Genomic DNA, 14008 nt, shown 5'->3' on the forward strand with positions numbered 1-14008 from the left:
GCTGACATTAGTCTTGGGCTTTACAACATTCTTGCTCAAGTTATGGAATTTCTACACCCTCCTCTTTATTAATAACAAGCGACACATTCAGTCAATTATTGACAGACAGTGTGAAATATTAGAATTAAAGTGTTTTCATACTTACAAGACTCTGTGCTGTAGCTTTAATTTTACAGAGGAACTGAAGCACAGAATCTTGCTAATTTCAAACCACCTGAGCTACAACTCAGCTAGTAAAGACAGTCTCATGAGGCCCCTGATGAGGAGCATTCCACACAGACCCTGCTGGGAAGAGAAACAGCAATAGATATAAAGAGGACTAGGAAAGTAAATTATGAAGATGAAGTGGAGGTAAAGAAACAACCCTAGGAAAAGTAAACCAACAAAAGCAAAATCAGAAAGAACAAAAAAAGCAGAAATTATCTTAGTAACAAATATCTAAATATTACCTCAGCATCAAGTATAGAAATTTAAAAAATAAAACAGGAAAAATAAAAAAGGAATAAAGAAAAAACTTATCTGAATATAAGAGTTGTACATCAGTGTACAACTGAACAGATTGCAAATAAGAAAAGTACAAGTCACATTCAACATATTTACACTGGAAAAGGCACCACTGACCTTCACCTTAATATTTTAAGTTTCTCTATTACTTGCCAAGTGTCTAAACTTCCAAACTGCTGGGCTGTACTACTGACTCACTTTTATATATGCTACACCATAATAGAACAACATTCAGTAAAAACAGTCTACTTGCAAATTTAAAGCAATGTTTTCCCCATGCTAAAACAAAAGCATGACCATTTTTTAGTTCTTTAGCTATGCAAAAATTAAGAAAACAAGCTTTACTTTCTGGTGAAAGAGGACGTAAGAAAAAGGAAACACTCCTAACTACACCATCAAAAACTATGACATTTATAAATCTTTATTTTTATTAACATAAGACTTTCCTCCATTATTTTCAGCCACAACTAAAATAGAAATACTCAGTTTTTTGACACACTGACCAAGGTAAATATCAAGTGTAGAAATGAATTTCTTCTCTGTAGATGTTAGCCCTGCTAACATTTCTTTTGCTTAGGTAACCACACCAAACAGAACATTACTGCTGTTTCTGTTTTGCACTGCTGTAGAATATTATGTCCAGCTGAATCACACTAATGGTAGGAATGTGCAAATCCACAGTAGATTCCATATAAGCATCACAGATTATATGGAAATGGTTGAACATTGTAAAAGTTCTGTTGCACATGGGAATAACACAGAGATGTAACACAATTCTTCAATGAAAAGAACAGTTACAGTCTAAAGCAGTAACTAACACATCTAGGTAAGCCTTCAGAACAGCTAATAAACTCCAGTGGAACAACAAAACATATAAAGATAGTGATATTTTGTGAGTAAGTCTTAAGAACATAAATGAGGATGGTATACTTTCTATGAGAAACCCTTTTTCCTACTGACATTTGAGATGCATATGTTCAAGAAGTAAGATTAAAAATATATTCTGTTAAAAGAAGATATATTTTCAAAAGTAATTATGTGACTGATGACATAATTTACATAAGGAAACATCAAACTCCAACCGTTTTACAAAAGTTTGCCTGTAATCCATTGAACTGAGAATTTGCCTGCAAGTACCTTGAGCTGACTGTCCAGTGAAAGAAATGAATCACAGTAACTAACATGAAATATTAACTAAACACTTGCTCCCATTCTCCATTAATGTGTGCGTTGTTAGGAGGCAAAGAGGCAATTTTTAGAATAAAGATATATGAAAATCAACTAGGATAAATAAACTTAATACAGGATATATCTTCACACAGAACTGCATGCTCATTTTATTAAAAAGATGGAGCTACATCACAAGCCTACTGAATAGTGGTTCTTCAGTGACACAAGCCTGTTATATTGGAAATAAGGAGCAGAAAAACAAATTTCAATAACAAAGTAAGAACACCACATCAAACCAAGCACTTTAATGTAAATTAATTAATTTTATTAAGAAGGGAGTCTTCATGTATTCACAAATCAGAGAGGTAATCTAAATTGCTTTGCAAATCTTCGTACAGATCCAACCTCTCTCCACCCATGAAACTGACCCAAAGGCAGAATTAAATACTTCAGAAGGACCTACGCTGGGGAATACAGGTAGTTTACCACCCACAAACCGAAAAAGGCACAAAATAAATATTCTCCAGATTCTCAATACCAATACAGTAAATTTAAATTTTATACAGAAGAGTTACTAGCCTGGTCATAAAACACTGTGTAGTTGTTCATATGGACAGCTTGGAAGAAGGAAGGCATAAAGAGGTAAGAAAACTGAGAGAAACAACTATAGACCAAATTTTGGAATCTCAAAGTTACATTCAAAATTACTTCAAATGTAGGAGGAAAAATACATGTACATTTGGCCTTAGTGAAAAGACCCCAAAATACCTAACACAGCCAGACATCACACCAGCTAAAGAAAAAAGTATTTGTAGTCAGAAAAATTGGTTTGGCTTCAAAGCTTTAGTAGGTAACAACGATTTTAGCAGAGGTAACACTGCTTTCAATAATACTCATGAAAATGCAGGCTAAAACTAGAAAAAGCAGACTGCACTTTAGGGAAACACCTTCCCAGCAGCAATTCAGAGGGACAGAAAAAAAAAGGGCAATTAAAAAGATGTCCCTAACATATTTTGTACATTTTGTAATTCTTACAGCATCAGTCTTGTTTATCATTTATGGTAAGTACCTGATTTGAAAAACATACCCATAAACTAAATTAGTTAAAAGCTTGATTTTAATACGAAATCTAGAAATGTCTCCAAATCTTATGCAATTAAAATTCCATTCCCTGTATTATAACAAATCAAACTACCCCAGTAAATGACATCCTGAAAAGCTACACTGCTAGTGATTACCAATTTAATTTACCAAGAATTACCAATTTAGTATGAATGCTAAGTTATTTAGCTCACTGGCATGCAACCAGTATGACCTGCTATGCTCACAGGTGGATAAGCTTCCAGCATGTCTTCCAGCAAAACCAGAACAAAACCAGAAAACCTATCACTACAGTACCATTCAAAGTTGAAAGAAGTGTGTTGCTCTTAAAAGAGTTCTGTCATATTCAAAACTTCAGAGTTTCCACTTCTTATCAATGAATTACTCAATAAGGTTAAAAAGAATCAACACAACCACAAAAGAATACTTCCACACCCACTCACTCCACTCAAACATTTAAGACAGCCAAGAGCTGTTCTACACAATATAATTTTCTACATTGGTCGTGCACAGCTTGTAGGAACAACCACCCAATCAAACCAAGAAAAAGAAGCAGAGAGGCACCTAAAACATGATTTGGGACACTTCTGATTGCTTCAAGAATTTGGATTTCATTTATTTCTCAAAAGTTTCATTTTCTCCAATTGTGTCCTTTAACTGGCAAGGAGAGCAGTTATATGAATTTCTACTATGGACACGATGTCTTTCTGCTGATACCTACTTCAGGACAGGAAGAGCCCTCCATAATTGCTAAGCTCCTATGAGCTGCAGTGAATAAGACGTGCATAGTTTGTACCTTGATTCACAGAGGTAATAGAACTTCTTAACTGTGCTGTAAAACCAGCATTCTCCTCAGTCTAGCTCCAGAAACTAGCAACCTAACTACATCTTTATAGTTTAGCAGTCATTCTTCGCTAACAAATTCTAAAAGGATTTCAGCATAATTTGACCTCTACCCTATTCAGCTTGTGAGAGTCATAGAGTTATGTCTACCTCTGCTCAAAGTCATAACCAGGGTCACCCACAAAGAATCTTGTTCTCTTCTCTAAATATGTAATTATTCAATCAAAGCTAAAAAGATAACCCCATTTTATGACTCTAACCCCATTCTGTTACTCAGTGTTAATTACAGAGCAAGCTCAGCAAGTTTGGTCTGTTCTGTCTTTGGTTTCTGCTGGTCTTTGTCTGACCAACAATGTCATCTAACTAAAGAAACTATCTCAATCCAGCACAATCTGGATTCAGGCCAAGAGATAAACATGAGACTGCTTTATTGGTACTGATATAGCTCTGCCTATCAATAGATGGGCAACAAACATCCACTGTCACTGTCCTTCTATTTGTCATATACCAGTACTGCTGACTGAGACACTCAGTACAAAAACAGCATGGACCTGGTTAAGTGAGTCCAGAGGAGACCACAAAAATGACTGGAAGGCTGCAGCACCTGTCCTCTGAAGGCTGGCACAGTAGGGGCTGTTTGGCCTGAAGAATAGGCAGACACCTCATTGCAGCCTTTTAGTACTTGAAAGGGGCTGATAAGAACAGGCCTTTAAGTAAGGCTTATAGTGACTGGACAAGGGTAATAGTTTTAAAGTAAAAGAGGGTAGCTTCAGATTGGATATAAGCGAAAACCTTTTTATTATGAGGGTGGTGAAACACTGGAAGAGGCTGCCTAGAGATGAGGTAGATGCCCCATGTCTGAGAACCCTCAAGGTCAGGTTGAGCAGCCTGATCGAGTTGAACATGTCCATTGCAGAGGGGCTGGACTAGATGATCTTTAGAGGTCCCTTACAAACCACATAATTTCTGATTCTATGCTACTATTCTCCCCAGGAGATGTAGTTATAATTCAACTTACAACATCTGTGTTTTCTGGATAGACATCTCTGTATTTCTTATAGGCATGCACTTGAACTGTTTAAAGGACATGCAATCAATTGCTACCAGTATCCATCACATACAGTCAGGCAACAGGTAACTCACCACTAAAAGAGCTTAGTATTAACAAAAAGCTTAGCTCTTGATGAATGATGCGCAATATAAACCCTAAAGCTGAGCAAAACATGTTGATGAGTAAAAATTTTGGATCAGGCCATAAAAACTCCCAACAAAAACTGATGTCCATGCAGCAGCAAGAAAAAGAGCAGGAAGCAAACCCACACTCAAAAACAACTTAAGAGCAAGAGAGAAGAGCTTTTTGTTTTGGAAAAAAAATACATGATGTCCAAGATAAAGCAGAGAAAATGTCACAATCTTGATAAAGTAGGCAGGTGGGTAAGAAGCAAGCCTGAATCAAGCTCTTCTCATATACTCATGTCCACATAAGAAATTTCACACTTACACAGGTTAAAGGCATATAAAGATAGTATTTTGTTTGTGCATAGGTTTTCTACTCCTGAACTCAGCTCAAATCTGCTTTCAAAGAAGTATTAGGGAGCCATGCCTTCTGCTCCTCTATTTTATCTAGAGGACGTGCTCAGTTTAACTACGACTACCTTTATCTCTCTGGCTTGCTTACTGCGATCAAGTAAGCTGCAGCATGAAACCTGCACCACTTTTAAAGTTCTACAAAACAGAATGCATTCTAGTTATTAAGAAGCATCAAATATGATAAATCTGTCCTTTGCTGGTCCTGTGAATTAATGCTAATGAGCACTCTGCTCCCTTTTTTAAACTGTTCAATAGTCTAGGCATGGGTAATGCAAAATATAAAATATATTGAAGCCAGTTCTGTCAAGAGAGTTATGCTTTTTTACTTTTTAGACAAATTGAACTTGGTGTACCCATGAGCTTCCACTTAAACTGGGAAAAATAGCTTTTGCATGGCTTTATTCGTACAAAGGGTACTACCACATCTTGAATAACCACATTCTTACTAGTCGACTACATCAACAGTGTTAGATCACCAACAGTGTCAGACAAATCAAATAAATCACAACTATATGAACTTTCAAGGAAAAAAGACAAGCAAGGAAACGGTACTTTAAACTGATACTCATTATTCTTAACTACAAAATTTTAAGCAGTCCTGCCATGTCAGAATAGAGAGTTCTTATCAAGACCTACAAAGAACAAGCAACAACAAGAACATTTCATGTTCTTTCTGATACCAAATTAATGTGTAATTAATTCCAAATTACACATTTTAATTACTTCACTGAAATGTGGTTCTACTGGTGCTTTCAGATTTAAAAACAATACATTAAATTCATAAACTCAGCATAAATCAAATCAGCTTTGAATCCCTTAGTCTTCTGACAGCCTGAAGTAGTAGGCCCCAAGTAAAATGCATTAGCTCAATTGTTTTTAAGGACCTTAAACTGAATTGTGATTATTTAAGTATTAACAGTATTAATTATTGCACTACTGATCACTTTCAGGACAAATACATGCCAGGAAACACCTGACAGTTTCTCCATACCTTCCAAAACAACCAGCTGTACCCTATCAGTTAATTCAAGAATTTTAAATGCAGAACAGGTTTACTGGAGGATGCACAAGATGCAATACAACAAAAGAATTTGCAAGTGAGAGGGAATTTGGCTTAGTTGTGTAAATTATACAGTCTTATGCATATTGAGAGTGATACGACTTTTGTTTGGCTGGTTACAGAGAAAAATGCATAGGAATATAGACTATTGCAAGACTACACAAAGGAATTAAAGATGGCCTCAAAAATGTTCTTCTGAAGTAAGAAAAAAATGCCAAATATCTTGTTTTGGCTTGATAGCTCACTTTTCATCACCTTAAACAGTATAACCTTTGATTTACAGGTTCCCATTATGTAATACCACCTAATTTAGTGAAGGTGAAAATTTAGTCTGTTAGTAACAGTAAAATATATATTACATAAGGAAATTAAAAAGACTTTCAGAAAGTTATAAAACGTACTCAAAAAAATTAAATATTGAGATAATAATGTAACTGCAATAATCTACAACACTTTTAGTAAAGTGTTGCTAGTGAAGCTAAAAAATAATGTTTTTTAAACTTCCAGTCAAATAAAGAACTCCACTAAGAACAGAGTATATTTTTATCTCTAGCATCAAATTCAGCATCAAATTATTCCAACTCTTCATAAATATTAATAATTTTAGGGATTGGATCATCATTTATTCTTTAATCTTCTAAAATTACTCAGTAAATTCTGAGATTATTTTTATTTAAAACTTTGGTCTAAATTGTTCCCAAATCAGGTATTCCAAACAGTAAAAGAAAAAAATTTATTATCATTCATTATCATTTATTATCATTCCAGGGTCTTGAAGCCAACCAAAGCAAAACCCAGAATCCAGAACCAGAATCCAGAATCTCAGTACCAGAAGGCCTAGCACTAACGGAGTAACCCTGATGTCAGAGCAGTAATTTGTACAACTCTCCTGCTCCTACTGCTGATCCAGAAATAGGGTATTTTTTAGGCCAACCAGTGACTTCAGTGATCGCAGTACCTACACTAAACCAATCTTGACTCTCATTGGGAGTAACTGACAGACAAGGCCTAGGCCATTTCTCATCCACACAAGGAGCTTTCCTCGACTGTTACACTACAAAATTAACAAGACCTGCACATAGTTTACATGCCAGGCATGTATGAAGCACATTGAAAAAGGACAGCAAGGTGACAGAAATCCCAACTTATTATTTCTACGTTATGAAAAAGGGTTGGTACTAGAGTGAAACTAGTATTTTAAATTGTAATCTTAAAAAATTTTAAGATTTACCTGTAGAACAAGGCATCTGGAAATTGGGGTCATTGCTATCCAAAACAGGCAAACAGAACTGGGCACTTGCAGATCCTAGCATAGGATCCTTATCGCTGAGCATGTTCTTCAGCGAATCCTCTAAGACATTTTGACTTGTACTAAAATCCTCACAGACTTCATTCTCCAGGTTGGATTCTAGAAATAGGGCATCATCTAATTGTTCAGTAGGAATTAAATGGTTAAATGTATCAACTATATCCATGAAGACTCCTGTGTGTCTTTCAACCCTATAGAAAGACAAGAAAAATACCATAAGAAAATAAGCTACAAATTGTAAAACACCTAAGACACCAGCAAATTTTTTGGCTCTTGTGTTTTATAAAGAATGCTTAAAGTATTTCAGAATTATAAAAACCAATTAAAAACTGCTTATGGCTTAGTATGGCTCACTGCATAACTAAAAATCAATTCCCTAATTATTTTTAACAGAAATTCCATGCTAATCTCCTCTATCAGCATCCCAGTGCTGACACTTCTACAGAGTGTGAATAACAAAGGTAGCTAAACAACTCCTTTCTAAAATGTGTTTAAATCTTAACCAGGCCAAGCAGGTAGGACACCAGAGAAGGAGGATATCAAGAACAAGCGAACCTGGAGATAGCAGCACTGTGACTATGACTGTCCTCTTTTTAAATGTAAAAATGTGAGGCCAGCTTCCACTAACATCAATGGAGCTGAGAAGATTCCAGAGTGTGCCACACTACTAATATGGCATAATACTGAGAAGAACTGTATTTCTGTTCAAAGAGCAACTACCACATACTTCATAGCAAGTTAGTATTTTTAAACAGCAAGGTTTTATTGCTATTATTTTTCATCGATAAAATACAGTCAATAAAATTACACAAATTTTATACAAAAATCTAACCTCAATCAAGTACATGAAAATTCTGAGCTGGCAACAAAAGGAGAAGCCTTTTGAAACTTCAATTTTGAAGAAGCTTAGATGAACTTCTAGAAGTCTACCTAAGGAATTGTATACAAAGATAGCAATTGCATTTTACAAGGAATTCCTTATTTTCAAGATCTTTGCAATGCAGCAGAAGTGCAACTACTGAAGCAAAGACTTAAGTAGTAAGTATGTATAATTAAACAACAGAATGGAAAAAAGACAGCAAAACACTTCTTCGGAAGTTTTGCTTCAGCATTTACTCAAAGTGGAGAAAGGTATAATAAATATGATCAGACAGGTAAGGAAAATGAAGCAGTGCAGTACGGCCGGCTTAATTTGGCATAGAGGCTACTGTCAAAGGCCAGTTTTTGGCACACAAGGCTGTTAAAGCTTTTGGAAACAGCAAAAGGACACTTTTGAAAATACTTTCCTGCTCCTTCTTTCATCATCCTCCTCCCACATGAGACAATTATTATTTTTTGAGAATGAACACACTAATTAAAGGAAAATGATAAGTAAGAATTGGAGTTTGCAGTGCTTGAATTATTTTCTAGATGGTTATCCAGCAACCTGCCACTAAATAAATCCAGTACTTACTCATGCTTAATAGAATATTAAGTATGCTTCCTTGCACACACAAATGGGGCAATTCTGTTTTAGCAATCAACTGGGAATATCCTAACCAGATACATGTAAGGGCTCTGCTACAAATTCAAGCTTATTTGTGCATTTTATTTCACAAATTTACAAAAACTACAGGTTTAACATGAACAGTGTTTCATTTTGTTTATGGGGTTTCTTTGGTTTTTTTTTGTTTGTGGGGTTTTGGGTTGTTGAGGTTTTATTTTCAAACATGACAGTCTTTCTTCCTTCTCACATAGGTCAGGTCAGAAGAAAGCAATCATCAGTATAGAACTGTGTCTCTGCAGAGCATGGTATCTTTCCAATTTCTGCACACTAACCACAACAAAGCTGTCTAACACACAAGGTCCTACTGACCAAGCAGCCAGAAAGCAGGAAAGTCCGGCCAAATCACTTGCATTTAGTAAAGAGATAATAGACTTCAGCAGTAAGTCAATTTGAAAGCACCCTCATCAAAAAAATTGACTGCTTTTATTAAGCAATGCAGTGCATCTACATATACAACACACCAACTAGCACCTATAACAGCCACCGTGGTTTCTGAAGTTCCAAATCTGGCAACAAATGAAGAAGTAAACTAATGGAGTAAGTACTATGCTGCATGGTATAATCTGTTTTTATTCTTATACCAAGAAGTTACAATAATTTGATACTATACAGAATAACCTACAAGAGATGCAGTGGCTCCAAGTAAGAAAATCATTACAAATGCCCCAATACAGTACTTTAAAGCACGTTCCTGTAATGATGTTTTGTTTTTTTTTCATATTAGCATTACTTGAGCACAAGAATAACAGCCACAGGATAAAATTATGGTGAACCCTTACATTAGCAAGTGTCAGTGACACTGCAACAGAACACCTACATATTGTGAGAATGCAAGAAACATTTTGTATCCAACATTAAAAAGTGGCAAAGGCTTTGAAGACACAATAACATATCCCAAGCCTTTTTTCTGGCTAGGAGAACATTTATATATTTGTCACTCAAACATTGTTGCTCCCAAATCAGTGATGACCACTTCATAAAAAGCAATGTTAAGAAGCAAAACTTAAGAATATTAGCCCTTGCTACAAAAATTCCTAACAGAAATTTACCTGTCTTCAGTGATGTGATGAAGAAAAAGATTACATACAGCTTTTTAAGACTATCATGCAGCCATTCAGAACACAAAAAACACTGAGAAGTAACTGTCAAAGCAACTATACATGCAGTGCCCAGAGACACCTTCAATGAGACCTAAGTAGCTAGCAGAGAAAATTCAAGAGGAATTTTACTGAAAACTTTATTCCTGGAGCATAATCCTATGCTCAAGTATAAGTTCTATCCAAATTTTGCATCAAAAAGCCAGGGGGCTTGCATAAAAATACTAAAGAGTACTTTACTAAGAGTACTCTTTAGTATTTTACTAAGAGTAAAAGTACAAAGGACTTTACTAAGAGTATTAGTAAACACTAATACTACTTGAAGAACTTGTTCTACCATTTTTAAAATACAAAGTTTATGCCAGCAAAATATATAAAATCAAAATTTTGCTTTACCTTGGTCAAAAAACTACTCTGTGATTCTTTTCATAATTGGTACACTACCAAGCTACTTTAAAAAAGTTATTTCTAACATTACTAGATTACCTATTATAAGAAGTGTAGAATCTTTGGGACTAAGGATGAAAGATAAACATAGACAGCTGTTAAAATCAGTTGCTGCAAGAAAAAAAAAATCTTCCCCTGCACAATGCCTTCGGTGTATGAATTTTGAACGGTTTATTTTGCATTTGAAACACTTTGAACATCAGGAAAAATAGCCAGAGGTAGAGGTAAAATCACAGTTAAGATTTTCATGCTCACTTATTTCCAAGGATAATCCTAACCCCTCAAAGGCAGAATGCATTACTCCACTGGAACACAGCTGTGTCCTCCCCCTGAACCCTAGTGGCCAGTGCCTCGGCAAGGCTCCCAGCAGATGCGCACATTCCGAGCGCACTCCCACCGCACAGCCATTCACAAGCGCTTTCCCGCTGGGTAGCTAACCAGAAGCAACAGAATATGGAAAGTATTATGCACGCAGAACCAGTGAGGAGTGTTGATAAATGAGGCAAAGGATCAAGTCCAAGTCAGGCTCAGTTAAACTTCTCCCACCACTGGCTCCTGGAGCATCAGAGCACGTACTGAGACTGTTACAGCACAGCAACACGCAGGAGGAGTCTGGGTAAAAGAAGAGCTCACCATCAAGAAAAGCTTGAAGTACAGAGAGCATTCTCCTCATTTCACTAAATACATTCCTCTTACACCCTCGAAAATTATTTGCTTCTATAAGCCCCTCCACTGTAAAAACAGAAGCAACAATTAAAGAAGTAATATTGTAACAATTACAAAGTAACTCCAACCAATATCTGTCATTAAGTGATCCAATAATATAAACAACCCTGTTAGAAAGCACTACAGCCAAATATGACTTCTAGAATTTCCCCTACATTATGTTTACCATAAAATTTCTTCATACTCTCAACATTGTTTCCTTCTACAGTCTGAGTCTTTCAGTTTAAAAGAAATAATTTCTTCCACTGTTGAATGAGTTTATTAAGCCAGGTATGCCACAATACTGTCTCAAATCCCAACAAATCAGGTATGAAATAAACACACTGTAGGATCTGCCACAGCACATTTTTATCTTCTCCCCTTTCACCATATTTTGATTACATCTTTAACAGTTCTGCATGACTTTTTAAAATTAAAAGGTAAATAGTCAGAATGCTCACTTGCTAAGCAAAGAAACTGAAATCTCAAACAAGCATATCCTTCCAAACTAATCTTAGAAGGTAAGGAAGACTAGAAACTGGACAAGAGATGTTGTACATCTTTAAGCTTTTTCATTGTTTAGTTTGTCTATGAAAGTGGCAAAGAACTACTTCAGTTCCTGTTATACTATTTTCTTAATCACACCAGAGAAAAATAATTTAGTGCAGATCTCCAACTGCATCCGCATGTTTCTATCATCTTATCTAAAATCCACCTCAGGCAGGGGTGATTATAATTTGTACTTACCACTAAGTATTCCTTGTGCTTTTCAGCTGATAGACAGGCCAAGCATAGTCTTGACTGCATTTTAAACTAAGTCTCCCTTAAACTGCAGCATGTTAACGTTTAATTTTTCAACTACATATTTGGATATATGTTAGATACATTTTTCTTGATATTTTCTTGTTTTCTTTATTTTCCTTTACATTCATTTTTTTCATATTATTACAGTAGTCACACATTTATTCTACAAAGCAGATGTCAGGCTTCACCATAATTACTCTCTTTTCTTCCCTCTCTGGCCAGGGGTTGAATTTAATATATCAGTTTACCTTTTAAACTTGACTTTCATATTTTAGCTTATAGTAATATAAAATAGAACCTCCTGTATGTTTAATACTTGTCAATTTACAAATAAATCTGGTTTGTGAAAGTCCTCAGAAGTTGTACTTTAAAAAAAAAAAAATTTCTACAAAGATATTTTACCAAAAAATAATTGCCTGAACAGGCAAAAACCCGAGGGAACCTAATGAAGGAAAAAAAAAAAAAGCAACCTCACACTGCTTATTTTGGATATTCAGAATCCTAGATGTTGAACAGCCTATCTACTGTTGCGGTGTGTTCTTTATTGACCTCCCTGAATAAGTGAGTCTGAAACTGCTGAAGATAGCATAGCAATACTATAATTCCTTCCATTTCACTGAAGTACCTTTCTGAATGTGTCTGTCACTTCCAATTCGCCAAATCTGTCTAGTGCTTTTAAAAGCTTTTGTACATCTAGTTATTAACTGGACTACGTGGGAGACATTTCAACATTCAAAATACACTTGGTCTCGGGATCTTGCGCTGATGCACACCAAATGACCAACAGCAAGCACTAGTTGTAACAACTCTAATAGACTCCATTAAAAAGATCCATATTATATGCACTTCTTCAAGCAGTAAACTCTGGAAGGAGACTAAACCAAAGGAACAAGCTATTTGGACAACTCTCACCTTAGATATCAAAACAAATGGGAAAAGCTGACTCAGCACTGTTACAGAAGAATAAGTAACAATAACTGACAAAAACTTTTCATCAAAAGAGAGGAACTGCATCTTAACTGGCATGCAATTAGGTAACAACACAAGCAGCTTTCAAAAAAAAAAAAAAAACAAACCACAAACCAAACCTTTACTCATGCTGTGTGGCAACTGCTGAACCCAAAAGGACACCCAAGGTATGAAATGCCTACCTTTGTTCACTGGAGCTGTGATATCAGACCACTCCATAGGCTTACTGATACCTTGACACTTAAAACCCACCTACCAAACAATGCTACTTCAAAGCCCTGATGCACATTTTCCTACCATCCTCCTCCTTCCTCCTACACAAACTATAAAGTTTACGCTCTCAAGTACCTAATTGGAAATTAAGACTAAGTTGTCATGTATCCATGTTGCCATGCCTTAAGCACCAGAAGCTGCATGCATTATGTTCATGGATATTACAGCATCAAAAGCCAGAGCAGAGATCCACGTCTTCTGTAGCAAGAGATTTTACCCAATAGCATTCACAGTCCAAACACATCATTCGATTAAAGAGAAAAATCAATATCAGACAGTGCATCAGAGGCAGCATCAGTAAGAAGATATCAACTTGACAACTTTTTGGTGAGTTTACAACTCTCATATCAATGTGCTTTCTGCTCTGGTTCATTTTAGCTCAAATCCCATCATCTGGGGCAGTCCTTGAGAATTAAATTAATCCACAAAATATTTTTGACAGAACAAACAATGTGATCTTTGAGCATATGGACAGCCATCTAGCCACAAAAACATGTCTGGAAGGTTAAAAGAAGATTTCAGCATCCTTTGTCAAAATAAAAAAAAAAAGGCAGATATAACCCTTGTATAGAATATGGTTTACTGAGCTC

At 35.8% G+C, this 14008-nt stretch overlaps 1 protein-coding gene across 4 annotated transcripts in view; it reads right to left on the reverse strand.

Moving 5' to 3' along the window:
* PHF3 (PHD finger protein 3) overlaps positions 1-14008 on the reverse strand; it is a 51346-nt gene that overhangs the window by 33146 nt on the left and 4192 nt on the right. Inside the window, exons 1-2 of one of the 4 annotated variants that reach the window (XM_039729667.1) lie at positions 11301-11409; positions 7500-7768 (exon numbers count right to left, since the gene is read on the reverse strand). The exons of 1 other annotated variant lie outside the window; for it this stretch is intronic. In XM_039729667.1, the coding sequence (XP_039585601.1) occupies positions 7500-7743 (244 nt within the window). In that variant the 5' untranslated portion in view covers positions 7744-7768; positions 11301-11409. Of the gene's footprint in view, positions 1-145; positions 283-7499; positions 7769-11300; positions 11410-14008 lie in introns of those variants that run through there. 2 more of the 4 variants (XM_039729706.1, XM_039729686.1) reach the window with 2 other exon arrangements.

The sequence above is a fragment of the Passer montanus genome, unplaced genomic scaffold (genome assembly GCF_014805655.1).
Source record: "Passer montanus isolate IOZ18808 unplaced genomic scaffold, ASM1480565v1 scaffold11, whole genome shotgun sequence".
Taxonomy (NCBI): domain Eukaryota; kingdom Metazoa; phylum Chordata; class Aves; order Passeriformes; family Passeridae; genus Passer; species Passer montanus.